General features: G+C 41.0%; 1 protein-coding gene across 1 annotated transcript in view; it reads right to left on the bottom strand.

Annotated features, from left to right (window-relative positions):
- Positions 1-5320: 5320 nt before the first annotated feature.
- Positions 5321-22920, bottom strand: part of LOC124043397 (potassium channel subfamily K member 9-like) — a 44185-nt gene continuing 26585 nt past the window's right edge. Inside the window, exon 2 of the mRNA XM_046361970.1 lies at positions 5321-11012. Coding sequence (XP_046217926.1) covers positions 10078-11012 — 935 coding nt within the window. The 3' untranslated portion in view covers positions 5321-10077. The remainder of the gene's footprint in view (positions 11013-22920) is intronic.

Here is a 22920-nt window from a genome sequence, read left to right as displayed (position 1 = left end):
GTGTGACCAATACATTAGTTTTACAGTCGTGTTATAGTGGGGTTACATTAGTGTGACCAATACAGTAGTGTTACAGTCGTGTTATAGTGGGGTTACATTAGTGTGACCAATACATTAGTTTTACAGTCGTGTTATAGTGGGGTTACATTAGTGTGACCAATACAGTAGTGTTACAGTCATGTTATATAGTGGGGTTACATTAGTGTGACCAATACAGTAGTGTTACAGTCGTGTTATAGTGGGGTTACATTAGTGTGACCAATACATTAGTGTTACAGTCGTGTTATAGTGGGGTTACATTAGTGTGACCAATACAGTAGTGTTACAGTCGTGTTATAGTGGGGTTACATTAGTGTGACCAATACAGTAGTGTTACAGTCGTGTTATAGTGGGGTTACATTAGTGTGACCAATACAGTAGTGTTACAGTCGTGTTATAGTGGGGTTACATTAGTGTGACCAATACATTAGTTTTACAGTCGTGTTATAGTGGGGTTACATTAGTGTGACCAATACAGTAGTGTACAGTTGTGTTATAGCGGGGTTACATTAGTGTGACCAATACAGTAGTTTTACAGTCGTGTTATAGTGGGGTTACATTAGTGTGACCAATACAGTAGTTTTACAGTCGTGTTATAGTGGGGTTACATTAGTGTGACCAATACAGTAGTTTTACAGTCGTGTTATAGTGGGGTTACATTAGTGTGACCAATACAGTAGTGTTACAGTCGTGTTATAGTGGGGTTACATTAGTGTGACCAATACAGTAGTGTTACAGTCGTGTTATAGTGGGGTTACATTAGTGTGACCAATACATTAGTTTTACAGTCGTGTTATAGTGGGGTTACATTAGTGTGACCAATACATTAGTTTTACAGTCGTGTTATAGTGGGGTTACATTAGTGTGACCAATACAGTAGTGTTACAGTCGTGTTATAGTGGGGTTACATTAGTGTGACCAATACATTAGTTTTACAGTCGTGTTATAGTGGGGTTACATTAGTGTGACCAATACAGTAGTGTACAGTCGTGTTATAGTGGGGTTACATTAGTGTGACCAATACAGTAGTGTTACAGTCGTGTTATAGTGGGGTTACATTAGTGTGACCAATACATTAGTTTTACAGTCGTGTTATAGTGGGGTTACATTAGTGTGACCAATACAGTAGTGTTACAGTCGTGTTATAGTGGGGTTACATTAGTATGACCAATACAGTAGTGTTACAGTCGTGTTATAGTGGGGTTACATTAGTGTGACCAATACAGCAGTGTTACAGTCGTGTTATAGTGGGGTTACATTAGTGTGACCAATACAGTAGTGTTACAGTCGTGTTATAGTGGGCTTACATTAGTGTGACCAATACAGTAGTGTTACAGTCGTGTTATAGTGGGGTTACATTAGTGTGACCAATACAGTAGTGTTACAGTCGTGTTATAGTGGGGTTACATTAGTGTGACCAATACAGTAGTGTTACAGTCGTGTTATAGTGGGGTTACATTAGTGTGACCAATACAGTAGTGTTACAGTCGTGTTATAGTGGGGTTACATTAGTGTGACCAATACAGTAATGTTACAGTCGTGTTATAGTGGGGTTACATTAGTGTGACCAATACAGTAGTGTTACAGTCGTGTTATAGTGGGGTTACATTAGTGTGACCAATACAGTAGTGTTACAGTCGTGTTATAGTGGGGTTACATTAGTGTGACCAATACAGTAGTGTTACAGTCGTGTTATAGTGGGGTTACATTAGTGTGACCAATACAGTAGTGTTACAGTCGTGTTATAGTGGGGTTACATTAGTGTGACCAATACAGTAGTGTTACAGTCGTGTTATAGTGGGGTTACATTAGTGTGACCAATACAGTAGTGTTACAGTCGCGTTATAGTGGGGTTACATTAGTGTGACCAATACAGTAGTATTACAGTCGTGTTATAGTGGGGTTACATTAGTGTGACCAATACAGTAGTGTTACAGTCGTGTTATAGTGGGGTTACATTAGTGTGACCAATACAGTAGTGTTACAGTCGTGTTATAGTGGGGTTACATTAGTGTGACCAATACAGTAGTGTTACAGTCGTGTTATAGTGGGGTTACATTAGTGTGACCAATACAGTAGTGTTACAGTCATGTTATAGTGGGGTTACATTAGTGTGACCAATACAGCAGTGTTACAGTCGTGTTATAGTGGGGTTACATTAGTGTGACCAATACAGTAGTGTTACAGTCGTGTTATAGTGGGGTTACATTAGTGTGACCAATACAGCAGTGTTACAGTCGTGTTATAGTGGGGTTACATTAGTGTGACCAATACAGTAGTGTTACAGTCGTGTTATAGTGGGGTTACATTAGTGTGACCAATACAGTAGTGTTACAGTCGTGTTATAGTGGGGTTACATTAGTGTGACCAATACAGTAGTTTTACAGTCGTGTTATAGTGGGGTTACATTAGTGTGACCAATACAGTAGTTTTACAGTCGTGTTATAGTGGGGTTACATTAGTGTGACCAATACAGTAGTGTTACAGTCGTGTTATAGTGGGGTTACATTAGTGTGACCAATACAGTAGTGTTACACTCGTGTTATAGTGGGGTTACATTAGTGTGACCAATACAGTAGTGTTACAGTCGCGTTATAGTGGGGTTACATTAGTGTGACCAATACAGTAATGTTACAGTCGTGTTATAGTGGGGTTACATTAGTGTGACCAATACAGTAGTGTTACAGTCGTGTTATAGTGGGGTTACATTAGTGTGACCAATACAGTAGTGTTACAGTCGTGTTATAGTGGGGTTACATTAGTGTGACCAATACAGTAGTGTTACAGTCGTGTTATAGTGGGGTTACATTAGTGTGACCAATACAGTAGTGTTACAGTCGCGTTATAGTGGGGTTACATTAGTGTGACCAATACAGTAGTGTTACAGTCGTGTTATAGTGGGGTTACATTAGTGTGACCAATACAGTAGTGTTACAGTCGTGTTATAGTGGGGTTACATTAGTGTGACCAATACAGTAGTGTTACAGTCGTGTTATAGTGGGGTTACATTAGTGTGACCAATACAGTAGTGTTACAGTCGTGTTATAGTGGGGTTACATTAGTGTGACCAATACAGTAGTGTTACAGTCGTGTTATAGTGGGGTTACATTAGTGTGACCAATACAGTAGTGTTACAGTCGTGTTATAGTGGGGTTACATTAGTGTGACCAATACAGTAGTGTTACAGTCGTGTTATAGTGGGGTTACATTAGTGTGACCAATACAGTAGTGTTACAGTCGTGTTATAGTGGGGTTACATTAGTGTGACCAATACAGTAGTATCACAGTCGTGTTTTAGTGGGGTTACATTAGTGTGACCAATACAGTAGTGTTACAGTCGTGTTATAGTGGGCTTACATTAGTGTGACCAATACAGTAGTGTTACAGTCGTGTTATAGTGGGGTTACATTAGTGTGACCAATACAGCAGTGTTACAGTCGTGTTATAGTGGGGTTACATTAGTGTGACCAATACAGTAGTATCACAGTCGTGTTATAGTGGGGTTACGTTAGTGTGACCAATACAGTAGTATCACAGTCGTGTTATAGTGGGGTTACATTAGTGTGACCAATACAGTAGTATCACAGTCGTGTTGTTGTGGGGTTACATTAGTGTGACCAATACAGTAGTATCACAGTCGTGTTTTAGTGGGGTTACATTAGTGTGACCAATACAGTAGTGTTACAGTCGTGTTATAGTGGGGTTACATTAGTGTGACCAATACAGTAGTGTTACAGTCGTGTTATAGTGGGGTTACATTAGTGTGACCAATACAGTAGTGTTACAGTCGTGTTATAGTGGGGTTACATTAGTGTGACCAATACAGTAGTGTTACAGTCGTGTTATAGTGGGGTTACATTAGTGTGAGACCAAACACAGACCACAGTCAGAAGAAAGAGTTTTAGGTGTTATAGTCAGTGTAGCTGACATTTACAGTAGTGTGACAGTAGTAGTGTTGTAGTAGATTTACACTGTGTTAACAACCCTCCAGGCTTCAATGCCATACAACTCTCCTTCCGTGGCCTCCAATTGCTCTTAAATACAAGTAAAACTAAATCCATGCTCTTCAACCGATCGCTACCTGCACCTACCCGCCTGTCCAACATCACTACTCTGGACGGCTCTGACTTAGAATACGTGGACAACTACAAATACTTAGGTGTCTGGTTAGACTGTAAACTCTCCTTCCAGACCCATATCAAACATCTCCAATCCAAAGTTAAATCTAGAATTGGCTTCCTATTTCGCAAAAAGCATCCTTCACTCATGCTGCCAAACATACCCTTGTAAAACTGACCATCCTACCAATCCTCGACTTTGGCGATGTCATTTACAAAATAGCCTCCAATACCCTACTCAACAAATTGGATGCAGTCTATCACAGTGCAATCCGTTTTGTCACCAAAGCCCCATATACTACCCACCATTGCGACCTGTACGCTCTCGTTGGCTGGCCCTCGCTTCATACTCGTCGCCAAACCCACTGGCTCCATGTCATCTACAAGACCCTGCTAGGTAAAGTCCCCCCTTATCTCAGCTCGCTGGTCACCATAGCATCTCCCACCTGTAGCACACGCTCCAGCAGGTATATCTCTCTGGTCACCCCCAAAACCAATTCTTTCTTTGGCCGCCTCTCCTTCCAGTTCTCTGCTGCCAGTGACTGGAACGAACTGCAAAAATCTCTGAAACTGGAAACACTTATCTCCCTCACTAGCTTTAAGCACCAACTGTCAGAGCATCTTACAGATTACTGCACCTGTACATAGCCCACCTATAATTTAGCCCAAACAACTACCTCTTTCCCAACTGTATTTAATTTATTTATTTATTTTGCTCCTTTGCACCCCATTATTTTTATGTCTACTTTGCACATTATTTTTATGTCTACTTTGCACTTCCATTGCAAAACTACCATTCCAGTGTTTTACTTGCTATATTGTATTTACTTTGCCACCATGGCCTTTTTTGCCTTTACCTCCCTTCTCACCTCATTTGCTCACATTGTATATAGACTTGTTTATACTGTATTATTGACTGTATGTTTGTTTTACTCCATGTGTAACTCTGTGTCGTTGTATCTGTCGAACTGCTTTGCTTTATCTTGGCCAGGTCGCAATTGTAAATGAGAACTTGTTCTCAACTTGCCTACCTGGTTAAATAAAGGTGAAATAAATAAACAGTAGCGTAAGACCAGAGACCAGAGTCAGAAGTCAGAGGGTTTGGGCCGTGTGAGAAGGAGGCTCATAGTTTTTATTCAAGTGGTGTCATGGCTTCACCCAGGTCACCTGACCAGGAAGTCACCACACCAAATCATGCACACACAAAAATGAAAACATAAACATAAATGGTTGTTTCCTCAACAAGTTGCTCTTTCCCATTTATTGAAAAGAGAAAGCCCATACCGCTGCATGTATTGACATCAGAAGTTTTCCAAAACTGTGAAACAAACATGTCCATTGGGTCATTTTGGTCATTTGTTTAACCAAATTGATAAAACGTGTCATGTGGAGATGGTATGCATTTAGCATTTTTGTAACGTTAAAATTAACATGGTACATGGCATTTGTTCAATAGACCTAAAAAAATAATATTCTATTGCAAAGGATTATTTTTTTAACTCATGAAATTAGAGAAATTAATAAACAGTAACATGGAATTATACAAGTAACCCAACAGCCTTCGTGAGTTCATCACGACACATATAGTTGTGCAATATGTGTCTCTTTGTCCCTGTAATAGGAGAACTTGGCACTTTGGACTTCTGGGCAGATAGAACGCTGGCCGGCACATGGCGATATCTGCCACGTTAAGCCTCAGGCATTAGGAGGACATGCAGAATGCAGAGAGATCGGCCAATAACCATCTGAATGCAGAGTACTTTTTGTTTCTGGCTGCACAGCGTGGAGGTAAAAACCAAATGTATCATTTTGAAAGAGCAGGGATAATGCAACAACTAATATAAATACCACAAGTCAATATCAATGTCTTTCGTACAATGTGTTTTATATATGTGTTAACGAACATCTGTTATCTGTTGACTCACTCAGCATTTAATCCATGCATGGTAATATGGTACATTTCCTGGCAAGCAAACCCCAGTAACAATTATTGTTTTACTCTCTTGTAAATCATTGTAAAGCATTATCATGTTGGCATCACCTCACTATGGTATGATCAGCCATTAAAATGCTGGTATGCACTTTAAAATAAAATTGAATAAATAGAGATGTATTGGATATTGCCAATATTGACTCATAATCAAAATGACTTTAACGTTGACTCTCAACCCTTAATATCCATGTGCACGTCCACCATCTACGCCAATAAATTACACATGTAGTAGTTTAGCTAAATGTAAGAGTGATTTCTCCACCTATACCCAATCATTCACCTCAATAATTCGACAAGCGTAGAATCTGTGGCAGTTCTGTCTAAATAAGTACTTTTTAAGTAGTAAATCAGCTGGCTTGTGTCTGTGTGGTTTGCCGAAAATAAGTCCATTTCTGCTTTGGTTTGCATTTGTATGAAGTGTACATGAATCCTTAGAGATGGTTACATATTTTATAAGGACAAGTGTTTGATTTATTTCACAGACATAAAATGTGCCTACAGGTATAGAAACATTGAAATATCGTTTTTTAAAGGCACATATGCTAAAATTTGTAAAAATGCTAACGCATCTGAGCTGTGGAAAGGCCGTTTTATTCCAAAGGATGAATACTTACAATATATGTACTGTACAGTAGATATAAAGTAGTCTGTATATTTACATATGCATTTCTAGGGTCATCTGAACATTCTAGAACCTTGGATGTTCATGTTTTGTTATTTTCATTTAAGACAGACACTAGGTATGTTTCCATGAACTTGTCCAGGGATTTTTTCATCGACATAGAAATTAGATGCGATTGATATGTATTGTTTTGTCTGCTAGGGTGCGTTTCCATTTAACTATCTTGTGTCGATAAAAACGTCTGGACGTAATGACGTCACAGCTAAACCCCAAAACGTTTTTGGAAAAACCTAACGTAAACTCACGTAAACTCGTACATCGCCTTGGTCCGTACAATTGCCCGTATTTTAGCTCACTAAAAACGTAATACTTCCATACTTCCTTTCAACTGTAATGTCAATACCATTGTAAAGCACAATTTCTCCCCTTTCCAACAGAATCCATTACATGACCTAAACGCTGCCCGTTTCTGCATAATTCAAGCAGGCAATGAGCCCCATCGGGTCGTTTTAAAAATGGCGGGTGGGGAAGCTAAACTAATGTGTGATAGTAGGAAGGAGAAATGTTGGGGTGGGAAAATAGCTTTTTTTCACTCGATCTGTCCAACTTATCACCTTATCGCCTCTAAAAATGTAAATAAAACACTATAAACAGTTTATATAATGTGTCATTACATACCTATTTGAAGGTTTGTGTCGAATTTGAATCGGGTTTTTAGGGCAGTGCATAAGTGATCTTAGAAGTAAACAGCGGCTTTGAGAATGATTATCGCATGCAGTGATGACGCAAAAAATGACTAGGTATCCCCCCTTACCCCCGTCACTGTCCATTTCCTGTTTTTAAAGGATGAGAGAAGTGCTACACCTGGTGGAGAGAGATTGTAAGACAGAGGGAGTTGCTTTATGCGTGCTGTAAGTTAGGACATGACATGTCACGATGTAACATCAGAGGGTCAGTTTAATATAAAAAATAAATAACAATTTTAAAAAGCATTTCCATTACCCATTTAGGCAATTTCCGCATTAATAAATTGGCAACAGCCTGTATGCCCTCTCACCTATCTATTTCATGTCTCAGATAGCATGCAAAAGTCAGCATGGATACTAAAATGCAATAATTGTCTAATATTTTCCATAATAATTCTCATGTACCAACATGTCGCCTAGGTCTGTGCACTCCTGTAGATCTGAAATAATTGGATGGCAAAACTTGCCAGCCAACCATAAAAGCAAGGTGAAGCAATTCAGGCATTCTTGAAAGTCAGAACAATCCTTGTCTTGCAAAGAAACATAATTTTTTATAGATTTTTATCAAATAGATGTTGCAAGCAGTATGCATTTAGAATTGTGAAGTGGACCTTTATAGTCAACCTACGTGATGACAACACTTTCCCCGCGTACCTTCAAAATTATTCGGCAATCATCGTTTTAAAAAAAAAGTTGTTTTCCATCATCATTTGCCGCAACAAAGAAAGTTAGACAAAATAAATATCCTGTAAAACGGATACAATTTTTGTTGATCTTTACAAAAATGTCTCCAACATCTGCCGTTTTCATTACACATTGCAACGTTTTTTTTACAACATTTATTTTGTTTAATTAACCTGTGTCAATGGAAATCTACCTAATGGTATCCATGGCATTTATCCCTTTGCCCTGTTGCCGACTTAATTGGCACATTTTGTGCTTAACGAATCAATGCCCAGTATTTCATTGCTCCTTCATCTCGTCATTTTTCACCCATTGATTGCCATTTGACTGTCATTGAATTTCAATGTTTTGATTTAAACCCAAGGATAACATCACTGTATACATCTCAAATGCCTGTCATTGTGTTCGTAGGCTGAAGGCGTGTATATATTCTTAGTGGCACAATTGAAGTTTGGACTCTTGGATTACACCTGTCATCAACATTAACATTGTTATAGAATAGCAGTGGTACAGTATCCTGGCCTGCTCCTCTATGGCTCGATACAGTGAAGAGCTGTATGTGTGTGTGCGCGCTCTGAACCCACGCTGGTCTATAGTACAGGAAGCTTCACTTGGTAAGATGATGCATCTCAATATCCTTTTCCTGGAAAATTTGTACTATTTAAAAAATAAATTGATATGTATTGTTTTGTTTGGCAGGTGCATTCGGATTTCCAGGATATCTTTTGTGATTTGATTCGGGGACCAGAACCTAAAGAGGCTATCCATTCAAAACCTGAGACCAAAGGTTATTGTACAATTTTTCAGAATGGAGAAAAATGGAAAAACAAAAAGCTGTTTAGCCTACACAATACATCATTACTTTTAAGTGGCTAAATCAATTAAATATATTTTAAAATCATTATTATGATTATTTGCTATCAAAATTCAATCAAATTGCAAGGTTATTATTATTTTCCCCCATACATCTATATGCATACCAGTTTCACAAAGTACATGCACATAGCAACTTTTTCAAACTGGAAAGCCTTAAAACCCTTGTTACTCCTTTTCCCATCCTCATATTTTACACAATCTGAAATCCAGAAAGAAAACATCTACAGACACAAACCATGATAATACAAAATCTGCTATTTTTAAAAAAGAAACAAAAATGAAACACTCGTTTGATGACTTCTAATGCACATGCTAAGATTGGCAACAATATTTTGGCATGATGTTCTGTAAATAAATCATTTTACTTTTTTTCCTAGATAGAATTGCTTATAGAAAATAATACCTGATGCATTTTAAGTCATTTCAAAAGCACTTAACTGCAATCATTTTAAGTTAAGGTGAAACAGGCATACTCACTTTAAAAAAAAATAGCATATCTCCATTACAATGCTAAGTGTGCATCGTTTGGTACATTGTTACCAAGATCCTATACTATTTGAATGAGCTGGCAATAAGGAAAGTTGTGTTAACATCTGATGGTTCTGATTTGTATTTCTCAGATGGGCCATTTTCCTGGGAAAATAAGTATCCATGCTTCATGCCTTGAATCCCTCACAAGAAAAAGACACACAATTCATGTCCGAAAGCTTTTCCATTTCTTTCCGAAGCTCCTTCCTCTTCTATCAATCCCTATGAATCACTTCAATATATTATATCTTTATACCAACCAAAAGAAACAAAACAAAAGTTCTAAAATAAGATTTGGTTAGGAGCAACATTGGAGATGCATTGTACTTGTATATAAAAAAAGGAAAGCTAGGAGTTGTCTGTGTAGACAGGCCAACCCAGTCTAATGATCTGTTCCATTTCAACGTTTTACCATTTAGGCTAAAGCATTGAAATGCAACATATAGTTCAAAACACTATGATGCACTAGGCTCAGATAGATTTCCTTCTCTTCATGAGTCGCCGATTGTCTGTGAAGCTGTGGAGGCCTGGGGAGACTGAGCTAATGGGCGAGGGGAAGAAGCTGTTCTTTAGGGTGCTGGGAGAGATCTCCTCGATGCGGTACGACACCGAGTGAAAGTACTGGTGGGGGTTCAACTGGGAACTAAAGGAGTTCTGGTGGGAAAAGGCACATTCTATCCCTCCTCCTCCTCCCCCCATCCCTCCCCCTACTCCCATCTCTCCCCCACAGCTACCAAACTCATGTGAGTTGTAGTTCATGCAGGAGCAGACAGATGGCACATCGTTGACCTCGGCGCAGAACTGGCCCTGCGTCTCCCTGCGCCTCCTTCCTGCACCTCCTCCTCTCCCCAGCGTCTCCTCCTGAATGTGGATGATCATACTGTTTCTGTTCCCCGCCAGCGAGGCCCTCTCCTCTGCATCCCGCCTCTCGTCTTCACTGTTCATGGTCAGGAACCTCAGCACCACCAGGTTGAGGAAGGCTCCTATGACAGTCAGGCCCACCAGGATGTACATGAAGCTGAAGGCCACGTACAGGGGCCTCCGCTGCAGGGCCCGGTTCTTCTGCAGGGCCACAAAGTCCCCGAAACCGATGGTAGTCAGTGTGATGAAGCAGTAGTAGTAGCTCTGGAAGAAGCTCCAGTCCTCGTAGTGGGAGAAGGCGGCAGCCCCGATGCACAGCGTCCCGATGCAGGAGAAGAACCCCACCGTCACCATGTTCTCCATGGAAACGTCGGTGATGCGCATGCCACAGCACTTCTTGATGCGCTTCAGAAGGGACTTGACGAAGGTGTTCATCCTCTCGCCCAGGCTCTGGAACATGACCAGGGTCAGGGGTATCCCCAGGACGGCATAGAACATGCAGAAGGCCTTCCCCGCGTCTGTGCCGGGAGCTGCATGGCCATAACCTGCAGGGAGACAACAGACCACAGTTACCAGGATGTAATGGTACAGCAGCATGGTAGAGCAGCATGGTCATACCCTGCAGGGGAGAGAAGACACAGACAGTGATCAGGACCTAACATCTATGGTACAGTAGTATGGCAATAACCTGAAAGAGAGACAACAAACCAGAAACCGGGACCATTATGTTACAGCGATGGCTGGATAACTGCCAGGGTTGGGCTCAATTCACTTTTCAATTCAGTTCATTCAGCAAGTCAAATAGCTCATTCATTTCCTCAATTGATTGAATTAAAAATAGAACTCAGCCCCACCCAAGCCACTTATCATCAACTCAACTGTCCCAGTTGGCTTTTAGATTTGTTTACAGATAATACCCAGTGAAAAATCCCCAAAGCATCTTGATGGTCCTTTGCCAAGATGGCTTTTGAATAAGAGCTGAGCCCCACAGACAGGGCCGGTATTGAATAAGAGGGCAGCACAGAAATGGGTCCAGTCATTCATCTGAGTACGGCACAATGATTATAAGGTTGTCCAATTAGTGGGAACTTTCCTCTCCCAGTTCTGTGAGCTACAGGGAAGTGTGGGAAATGTAGGAGTTATTGGATGAGGAAGGAGTCGTACAGGAGCCAATAAGGCTTTTAAGATAATTCAACTTTAGGCCTGCAGTTGCTGACTCAAAGACACACACACACACGCACACGCACACACACACACACACACACACACACACACACACACACACACACACACACACACACACACACACACACACACACACACACACACACACACACACACACACACATAACCCCAACCTGTGCTCATAACTAAAAAGATAATAATAGTGTTGTTGATGGTCCAGATATGGAATATGATTAGATCTAACACAGATGTAGGGTAGGCTATACATGCTTTACTATACAGTACAGTACATGAGTGGTTTTGAATATGAATATGAAAGGCAATGCTGAGAATACATGTTCCATTTCCGTAATCCATTTCTGCTGTATCCCTAACAGACATAGCATGTAGGTCTAACTCACAACAACCCAAGCTGTTGCCAAATAACACCCACCATTCTTTTCCATGGAAACAACTGTTTTGACCAAGATACATTACTCTCCTACTATTTTTCACAGACCCGTTGTAACCTGAACTAGTCTATTGGCCTTTGTGTTTCTTTACGATTGATTTCATACATTCCCTGATGGGCGTCCACCCACTCAAGCACGTGAGGAATGATTATATTTATAGGCTCAGGACAAGATCTATCTGATTTGTAGCAAGCAGGGAATGGGATTTTATGTGCATATAAAGTGTGCTCCCGTGACCCAATATGCTTTACTCCTGCAGCTTCTCTGGACTAGATTGAGTAGGTAGCAGATTAGGGCACACAGTTCACAGTGTTGCATTACATTTAACAAGCAAATGGAAGGGAAAACTGTTTTAAAGATCTACGCTAATATACAGAGCCTTCAGAAAGTATTCACACCCCTCGACTTTTCCACATTTTGTTGTGTTACGGCCTGAATTTAAAATGGATCCAATTGAGATTTTGTGTCACTGATCCATACACAATACTGTCAAAGTGGAATTATGTTTTTAGAAATGTTTACACATTTTTTTTTTTTTATGAAACGCTGAAATGTCTTGCGTCAATAAATATTCAACCACAAAAACCAGGGAGGTTTTTCGATATTTTGCAGGAGTACTTCCTAACTCGGTTTGCTGGAGAGAAAGGAAATCGCTCTGGGATTTCACCATCTGGTGACGTTAAACAGTTACAGAGTTTAATGGCTGTGATAGGAGACAACTGAGGATGGATCAACAACATTTTAGTTACTCCACAATACTAACCTAAATGACAAAGGAAATAGAAGGAAGCCTGTACAGAATGAAAATATTGCAAAACATGCCTCTGGTTTGCAATTAGGCACCATAGTAAAACTGAAACAAATGTGGAAAAGAAATTCCCTTTATGTCCTGAATACAAAGTTTTATGTTTGGGGCAAATCCAACACAACACATCACTGAGTACCACTCATATTTTTAAGCCTGGTAGTGGCTGCATCATGTTATGGGTATACTTGTCATCATCAATGAATAGGGAGGTTTTTAGGACAAAAAGGAAAACCTGCCTCAGTCTGATTTCCAACAGACACTGGGAGACAAATTCACCTTATAGCAGGAAAATAACCTAAAACACAAGGTCAAATGTACACTGGAGTTGCTTACCAAGACGACATTGTATGTTCCGGAGTGGCCAAGTTACAGTTTGAACTTAAATCGTCTTGAAAATTCATGGCAAGACTTGAAAATGGCTGTCTAGCAATGATCAACAACCATTTAAAAAATAATTTTAAAGAGAATAACGTGCAAATATTGTACAAAGTTCTTAGAGACTTACCCAGAAAGACTCACAGTTCTAATCGCTGCAAATGGTGATTCTAACATGTTCTGACTCAGGGGTGTGAATATGTATGTAAATAAGACATTTCTGTATTTCATTTTCAATACATTTTCAAACATTTCTAAAAACACGTTTTCACTTTGTCATTTTGGGGTATTGTGTGTAGATGGGTGAGAAAAAACGTCCTAATCCATTTTGAATCCAGGCTGTAACACAATACAATGTGGAATACATCATGGGGTATGAATACTTTCTGAAGACTCTGTATCTCACCAGATACAAAACTTTCAACTGTCTTCCCCCAACATGAGAAACCAAACATGATCATTTGCAATTAATGTACACATAGAAAAAAACGGAGGTCCGGTTTCCAGGACCAAGATTAAGCCTACTCCTGCACTAAAGCTCCATGAACCCAGCCCTTCTGCAACGAAATGCCTTGTGGGATATATACAAATGATTAAGTATGTTGTTCCGCGAGGTGAAACGTTTAGCACTATGAAGATATCCCAAAATATTACGCTGAAAAATGGTGTAACGGCAGCTATGACTGTGCCCTCATCCATATCTTTATTTATTCATGTTCCTGCCCCAGTCCTCTCAGTGATACAGTAGACATGCGGTATTCATAAAATGAATGAACTGCATTATTAACCCAGAGCCTGGTACACTGTTCTGTCTGAACAAATGAAACACAGTTATTCTATCAGACTGATTCTCATATTCCTCCTCGAATTTTCTTAAAAGTGTATGTCAAAGTTCTCTAAGCAGCCACCAAAAGAGTTGGTTGGCTCACTTGCATCTGATAGCAGAGAGGTGCACATCTCACATTGTCAGTAGGAATGTATCTTGCTCCGTTGAGCACCACATCAGTGAACCTCCACAGCCCTGTGCGTCTCTCAACACAGACAGAGAGATGACTGAAAGTGTTGTTGAACACCTGCCAACTAGGATGTAGATCAGTTACAGTGTGTTGATGCTGATGGGAGAATTGCGATATTCATAAAAATACAACTAGGGCCCCAATCACAACACTGATACGACCATATTTCTCAGTTCCAGCAGCATTTACTTTGACATCTCCAGCTTCAAAAGTCCATGAGAAGCAACTTTGTTGCAGCAGCTAGTTATTAGATGTTACTAGAGATGCCCTGTATACACTTCCACCCCCTTGCTGTGCTGCTCCCCTTGCCAGTGTTAATTAATCACCTTTAGATGGATGTTATTGATCCTATCACCCTCATCTTCATCAGCTCCGTGTTCTGTCTTTCAATCAAGTTGGGAGAGACAACACCTTCTAAGTGATTAAATGGATTTTCTGAGACCAAACGGAGAGCCAAAACCAACACAAGTTGTTTGGGCATTAAATTAAATCAAATCAAATGTATTTTATATAGCCCTTCGTACATCAGCTGATATCTCAAAGTGCTGTACAGAAACCTAGCCATTACCAGGAGGATTGTGAGGATGTTCTTAACAAAATTGCTTCATAACATTTCATTGCAACTATAAAGACAGGAGCTAGCTAGATAATGTTATTCATAGCCTATTTATAGTGTTTTTTAAAAAGTGAAACATCTCTGGATGGGTCTTTCCAGCTATTACATCGTGTACACCTTGTAATAGCAGCAAGCAGCTGTCTTCGTTCCCTCTGGCACATTCGACAGCCTAATTAATATTGATTTTAATGTCTCAAATTATTCCTGGGGAGTAATCAGGTGGTACTGAATTACATTGGCAGACAGACATGACGATGAATGGATAAATCTGAAATTGCTGAAATTGGCTCAACACCGTCCACTGGGTTATTGAGTAACAAGTGCGTCTGATACTGTACTCTTACATAACCGAACCAACAAACACGTCGTATTTAATACATAGGCAGATATTAATACAATTATCTTTACCGCTTCAGATACCGTGTGTGTGTGTGTGTGTGTGTGTGTGTGTGTGTGTGTGTGTGTGTGTGTGTGTGTGTGTGTGTGTGTGTGTGTGTGTGTGTGTGTGTGTGTGTGTGTGTGTGTGTGTGTGTGTGTGTGTGTGTGTGTGTGTGTGTGTGTGTGTGTGTGTGTCCACTTTGCTCCTTCAGAAACAAGTACCTCTGTCTCCCTCACTCAGTTCCACCCAGAGTATCTGACATCAAACCTCATTTCATCTGTACTCAGTCTCGCAAAGAGAACGGGATAAGGGCCATGACACATCGGTAAGCTGACAGGATGCACTTCTCTAACGTACAGTATGCGTCTTTAATTAGGACGTTAAGAAACCCACTGACCCGAGAACTGCTGTTACCAATGTCCTTGAACAGATTCAACCATAATAGGGGAGAGGTTGGACATGTAGCTTTTCTGCATTTCTCTCGGTATTAGACTCTGAGCTTTAACAGTAAAACATCAAGTCCTGCTACTGACTAGAGGAACAAAGAAGACCAATGTATGCTCCTTCCCTCTGTGCCTGCACACATAATAACAGTTATGTACAACCATGCTGTTATGCTTTCCTAATAAACGAGTGCATCTGTAAATATAGCGTACAGTAAAATATTGTCTCATTTTGCAAGATTGTCAGGCCAGAGGGATGGTTTTCTAATTGTTGTAGTAATGACTTGGTTCATAGAGTATATACTGTCTTCTATGAGCTGGCCTGCTAAAGTGCCTGTTTGATGTTGGATACTTGGTTTTGTGTTGCTGTGTTGGACTCTGTGATTGGATACTTTGTGTTTTGTATTAGTGCTAGACTCTGATTGGATACTTTGTGTTTTGTATTAGTGCTAGACTCTGATTGGATACTTTGTGTTTTGTATTAGTGCTAGACTCTGATTGGATACTTTGTGTTTTGTATTAGTGCTAGACTCTGATTGGATACTTTGTGTTTTGTATTAGTGCTAGACTCTGATTGGATACTTTGTGTTTTGTATTAGTGCTAGAATCTGATTGGATACTTTGTGTTTTGTATTAGTGCTAGACTCTGATTGGATACTTTGTGTTTTGTATTAGTGCTAGACTCTGATTGGATACTTTGTGTTTTGTATTAGTGCTAGACTCTGATTGGATACTTTGTGTTTTGTATTAGTGCTAGACTCTGATTGGAGACTTGCTGGACTAATTTGTTTGTCCTGCTATAACGACTCCATTACCAGTTGTTGTCAAGGGAACCAACACATTTATTCTGCTGAGCAGAGACCTGTGTATCTATGTGTGTCTGTGTGGGTGGGTGCCTGAGTACGTGGGTGTTTGTATGTGTTTATAGATGTGTAATGGTGATGCACTTGACTATCCAATTGCTGAATACTCCCCTGAGCCTTTATATTTAGCAATTTAACATGACACTTACAAGACTTCTATACAAATCCATACACACTATGTTGGTCAAGTCAAAGTGTGTGATACCTCTGATATCAGCAGGATTATCCCATTTAAACATCATGGTGCTAATCCCGTATCTCCTCATCTTTGCTCAAATATTTCAAGGCAAGAAAATCAAATCAGATCAAATGGTATTGGCCGCATACATATATTTAGCAGATGTTATTGCAGGTGTAGCGTAATGCTTGTGTTCCAACCTCCAACAAAACAATTCACAACAATACACACTGATCGAAATGTAAAAGAACAGAATTAAGAAATCTATAAGTATTAAGATGAACAATGTCACCAGAATATATACAGTACCAGTCAAAGGATTGGACACACCTATTCATTCCAGCTTTTCTTTAAATAATAATAATATAATAATATTACTTTAAGACATGAAGGTCAGTCAATCCGGAAAATTTCAAGAACTTTGAAAGTTTCTTAAAGCACAGTAGCAAAAACCATCAAGTGCTGTGATGAAACTGGCTCTCATGAGGACCGCCACAGGAAAAGAAGACCCAGAGTTACCTCTGCTGCAGAGATTACGTTCATTAGAGTTGACTGTCTCTCATGAGGACCGCCACAGGAAAAGAAGACCTAGAGTTACCTCTGCTGCAGAGGACAAGTTCATTAGAGTTGACTGCATCTCATGAGGACCGTCACAGGAAAAGAAGACCTAGAGTTACCTCTGCTGCAGAGATTACGTTCATTAGAGTTGACTGTCTCTCATGAGGACCGTCACAGGAAAAGAAGACCTAGAGTTACCTCTGCTGCAGAGATTACGTTCATTAGAGTTGACTGTCTCTCATGAGGACCGTCACAGGAAAAGAAGACCTAGAGTTACCTCTGCTGCAGAGATTACGTTCATTAGAGTTGACTGTCTCTCATGAGGACCGTCACAGGAAAAAAGAAGACCTAGAGTTACCTCTGCTGCAGAGATTACTTCATTAGAGTTACCTCTGCTGCAGAGATTACGTTCATTAGAGTTGACTGTCTCTCATGAGGACCGCCACAGGAAAAGAAGACCTAGAGTTACCTCTGCTGCAGAGGACAAGTTCATTAGAGTTGACTGCATCTCATGAGGACCGTCACAGGAAAAGAAGACCTAGAGTTACCTCTGCTGCAGAGATTACGTTCATTAGAGTTGACTGTCTCTCATGAGGATCGTCACAGGAAAAGAAGACCTAGAGTTACCTCTGCTGCAGAAATTACGTTCATTAGAGTTGACTGTCTCTCATGAGGACCGTCACAGGAAAAGAAGACCTAGAGTTACCTCTGCTGCAGAGATTACGTTCATTAGAGTTGACTGTCTCTCATGAGGACCAGGAAAAGAAGCCACAGGAAAAGAAGACCTAGAGTTACCTCTGCTGCAGAGGACAAGTTCATTAGAGTTGACTGCATCTCATGAGGACCGTCACAGGAAAAGAAGACCTAGAGTTACCTCTGCTGCAGAGTTACGTTCATTCTGCTCAGAGGACCGTCACAGGAAAAGAAGACCTAGAGTTCTGCTTAGAGTTGACTGTCTCTCATGAGGACCGTCACAGGAAAAAAGAAGACCTGCAGAGTTACCATTAGAGTTGACTGCTGCAGAGATTACCTCTGCTTCATTAGAGTTGACTGTCTCTCATGAGGACCGTCACAGGAAAAGAAGACCTAGAGTTACCTCTGCTGCAGAGGACAAGTTCATTAGAGTTGACTGTCATCTCATGAGGACCGTCACAGGAAAAGAAGACCTAGAGTTACCTCTGCTGCAGAGATTGTTCATTAGAGTTGACTGTCTCTCATTCACAGGAAAAGAAGACCTAGAGTTACCTCATTACGTTCATTAGAGTTGACTGTCTCTCATGAGGACCGTCACAGGAAAAGAAGACCTAGAGTTACCTCTGCTGCAGACGTTCATTAGATTGACGTTCATTAGAGTTGACTGTCTCTCATGAGGACCGTCACAGGAAAAGAAGACCTAGAGTTACCTCTGCTGCAGAGATTACGTTCATTAGAGTTGACTGTCTCTCATGAGGACCGTCACAGGAAAAGAAGACCTAGAGTTACCTCTGCTGCAGAGATTACGTTCATTAGAGTTGACTGTCTCTCATGAGGACCGTCACAGGAAAAGAAGACCTAGAGTTACCTCTGCTGCAGAGGACAAGTTCATTAGAGTTGACTGTCTCTCATGAGGACCGTCACAGGAAAAGAAGACCTAGAGTTACCTCTGCTGCAGAGATTACGTTCATTAGAGTTGACTGTCTCTCATGAGGACCGTCACAGGAAAAGAAGACCTAGAGTTACCTCTGCTGCAGAGATTACGTTCATTAGAGTTGACTGTCTCTCATGAGGACCGCCACAGGAAAAGAAGACCTAGAGTTACCTCTGCTGCAGAGGACAAGTTCATTAGAGTTGACTGCATCTCATGAGGACCTAGAGTTACCTCTCACAGGAAAAGAAGACCTAGAGTTACCTCTGCTGCAGAGATTACGTTCATTAGAGTTGACTGTCTCTCATGAGGATCGTCACAGGAAAAGAAGACCTAGAGTTACCTCTGCTGCAGAAATTACGTTCATTAGAGTTGACTGTCTCTCATGAGGACCGTCACAGGAAAAGAAGACCTAGAGTTACCTCTGCTGCAGAGATTACGTTCATTAGAGTTGACTGCATCTCATGAGGACCGTCACAGGAAAAGAAGACCTAGAGTTACCTCTGCTGCAGAGATTACGTTCATTAGAGTTGACTGTCTCTCATGAGGACCGTCACAGGAAAAGAAGACCTAGAGTTACCTCTGCTGCAGAGGACAAGTTCATTAGAGTTAATTGCACCTCAAATTGCAGCCCAAATAAATGCCTCACAGAGTTCAAGTACCAGACAATTCTCAACATCAACTGTTCAGAGGAGACTGCGTGAATCAGACCATCATGAAGAAACCACTACTAAGAAAAGAAGAAACAACCACTAAGAAACCACTGCTAAAGGACACCAATAATAAGAAGAAACTTGTGGCGGTGCTTTGCTGGTGACACCGTCTGTGATTTATTTAGAATTTGAGGCACCCTTAACCAGCATGGCTACCACAGCATTCTGCAGCGATACTCCATCCCATCTGGTTTGCACTTTGTGGGACTATCATTTGTTTTTCAACAAGACAATGACCCAAAACACACCTCCAGGCTGTGTAAGGGCTATTTGACCAAGAAGGAGAGTGATGAAGTGCTGATGAGTTGGAGTGCAGAGTGAAGGAAAAGTAGCCAACAAGTGCTCAGCATATGTGTGAACTCCTTCAAGGCTGTTGGAAAATCATTCCAGGTGAAGCTGGTTGAGAGAATGCCAAGAGTGTGCAAAGCTGTCATCAAAGGAAGAGTGGCTATTTTGAAGAATCTAAAATCTAAAACATACTTTGATTTGTTTAACACTGTTTTGGTTACCACATGTTTCCATATGTGCGATTTCATAGTTCTGATGTCTTCACTATTATTCTACAATGTAAAAAAAATAGTAAAAATAAAGAAAAACCCTGGAATGAGTAGGTGTGCCCAAACTTTTGACTGGTACTGTATATATATACTGTATGTGATGGAAGGTATAGACATTATGGATAGTATGTGGATAGAATATTTTGTATATCTGTAGAATACGTAGTATAGAATAGTATTCGCCAACAGCTGAATAGGATGGCATCGACTAGAATATATTAAATGAGTAAAGCAGTATGTAAACATCATTACAGGGACTTGTGTTCGATTATTAAAGTGACCAGTGATTCCATGTCGATGTATATAGGGCAGCAGCCTCTAAGGTGCAGGGTTGAGTAACCGGGTGGTAGCCGGCTAGTCATGGCTATTTAACAGTCTGATGGCCTTGAGATATACGCTGTTTTTCAGTCTCTGTACTGTACTGTACTGTACTGTACTGTACTGTACTGTACTGTACTGTACTGTACTGTACTGTACTGTACTGTACTGTACTGTACTGTACTGTACTGTACTGACCTCACCTTCTGGATGGTAGCGGGGTGAACAGGCTGTGGCACAGGTGGTTGTCGTCCTTGATTATCTTTTTGGTCTTCCTGTGACATCGGGAGCTGTAGGTGTCCTGCTGTGCAGGCACTGTGCCCCCGGTGATGCGTCGGGCAGACCGCACGACCCTCTGGAGAGCCCTGCGGTTGCTGCCAGTGCAGTTGCTGTACCAGGCGGTGATACAGCCTGACAGGATGCTCTCAATGGTGCATCTGTAAAATTCTGTTTGGGTCTTAAGGGGCCAAGCCAAATTTCTTCAGCCTCCTGAGGTTGAAGAGGCACTCTTGTGCCTTCTTCACCACACTGTCTGTGTGGGTGGACCATTTCAGATGGTCAGTGATGTATATGGCGAGGAACTTGAAGCTTTTCACCTTCTCCACTGCGGGCCTGTCAATATGGATGGGGGCGTGTTCCCTCTGCTGTCTCCTGTCCATAATCAGCTCCTTCATTTTGATGACGTTGCAGGAGAGGTTATTTTCCTTGCACCACTTCGACAGGGCCCTCACCTCCTCCCTGAAGGCTATCTCACCATTGTTGGTAATCAGACCTACTACTGATGTGTCGTTTGTAAACATGATGATTACGTTGGAGGCGTGCGTGGCCACGCAGTCATGGGTGAACATGGAGTACAGGAGGGGTTGCACAGGGCGGGGTTCAGACCCAGGGCCCAGAGTTTAATAATGAGCTTGGAGGGTACTATGGTGTTAAAGGCTGAGATTTAGGCAATGAACATAAGTATTCCTCTTGTCCTCTTGTCTGTGGACCTATTTGGGCGGTATGCAAATTGAAGTGGGTCTAGAGAATACAAAACCCAGCACAGTGCTACTCATAACACCTCTCATACTGAGATGTTGGTGAACCTGCTCTCCATGTCATTCCTAACCATATCAAATGTCTTGTAATGTATGCACGCATGACTGTAAGTCACTTTGAATAAAAGTGCCTACTATCGAGGCCCCTCATTGGTGTATAGAGAAGGGTTAATTACTTGAGTAGTTGATAAAACTGATGTATTTTAACTGGTCTGTTCTGGGAGGTTAATCCACCTCACATTATTCCAGTGGCCCGGAGACATTAATTGCCTGTGAGCCATGGAATTATAATGAAGGTCAGGACAGGAGAGTTCGACTGCAGGATAGGAGGTGGCGCAGCAGTTAGCCTGCCGAACACCTTGTGGATCTCTTTCTGAGGACCTGTCACCAGTCGCCACACTGACAAGAGCTAACTAACTATGAGTTAACTGTCTGCACTCCAGAACAGCATGTGCAGAGAAGACAATCAAACACTCCCTCCAAGACTCTGGCTGGCTCTACGTAGACACAACGGCCCAGAATGAAGTATCCTTAAAATCCACAATAGGAAACTTTCATTTCTGTTTGTTTGTAGTTCTGGAGAACCTGAGAGAGAGGTAGAGAGGAAAGCCAATGGAGATTAACTGAATGACATGAAATATCTCAATGGCAAAATAGTATCAATAGCCCCTCATTGCAATTGCTGTTGCTTGATATGGAAAGTTCAGTATGTGTAGTCTAATAGTAGACTAATGCTTCGTGAAGGATGAAGCCCATGCTTGGCAGTATTTGTTTAATAGATATAGTTTCTCTACGATGAAAGTACAAAAACAATATCTTTCATCTCAGTTTACAGAAAACTTCCCACACACACACTCTCAAACACAAACCAATATGCAGGGCCGTACACACACAGTCGAGTGCGCACACAATCACACTCACACACACACACCAGGCTGTTAAGATATATACATTCTTACCTGCCGTCAAAATATGAAATTTGATAAAATCTTATTAGATAACCTTCTTGTCTACACCCACTCACCCACTCTACCTTTCTGCCCTACATCTCCTGTGAGGCACACACACACACACACACACACACACACACACAATTGTCTCATTGAAAACACAGGGGTTGGGTAGGTTATTATATTACAGCATTAAAGCACAGGTGACTCATTCGTCCTTTAACAACAACAAAGGGAAGAAAGACTTATAATGATGTTTTACTCATTTCCACCGTCTGAACACATGCTGGGAGCATCAGGCTTTGAAGTGTTTGGTCTGAGGCATGATTTGTTTGTCTTTCTCTTGCTGGGTGTCTGGTGCTCCTAGACTGATGCCAGAAG

Source organism: Oncorhynchus gorbuscha, linkage group LG09 (genome assembly GCF_021184085.1).
Source record: "Oncorhynchus gorbuscha isolate QuinsamMale2020 ecotype Even-year linkage group LG09, OgorEven_v1.0, whole genome shotgun sequence".
In the NCBI taxonomy this organism is placed as follows: Eukaryota; Metazoa; Chordata; class Actinopteri; order Salmoniformes; family Salmonidae; genus Oncorhynchus; species Oncorhynchus gorbuscha.
Note: the sequence above shows the minus strand (reverse complement) of the source record. Positions and strands in the feature narration are given on the sequence as shown.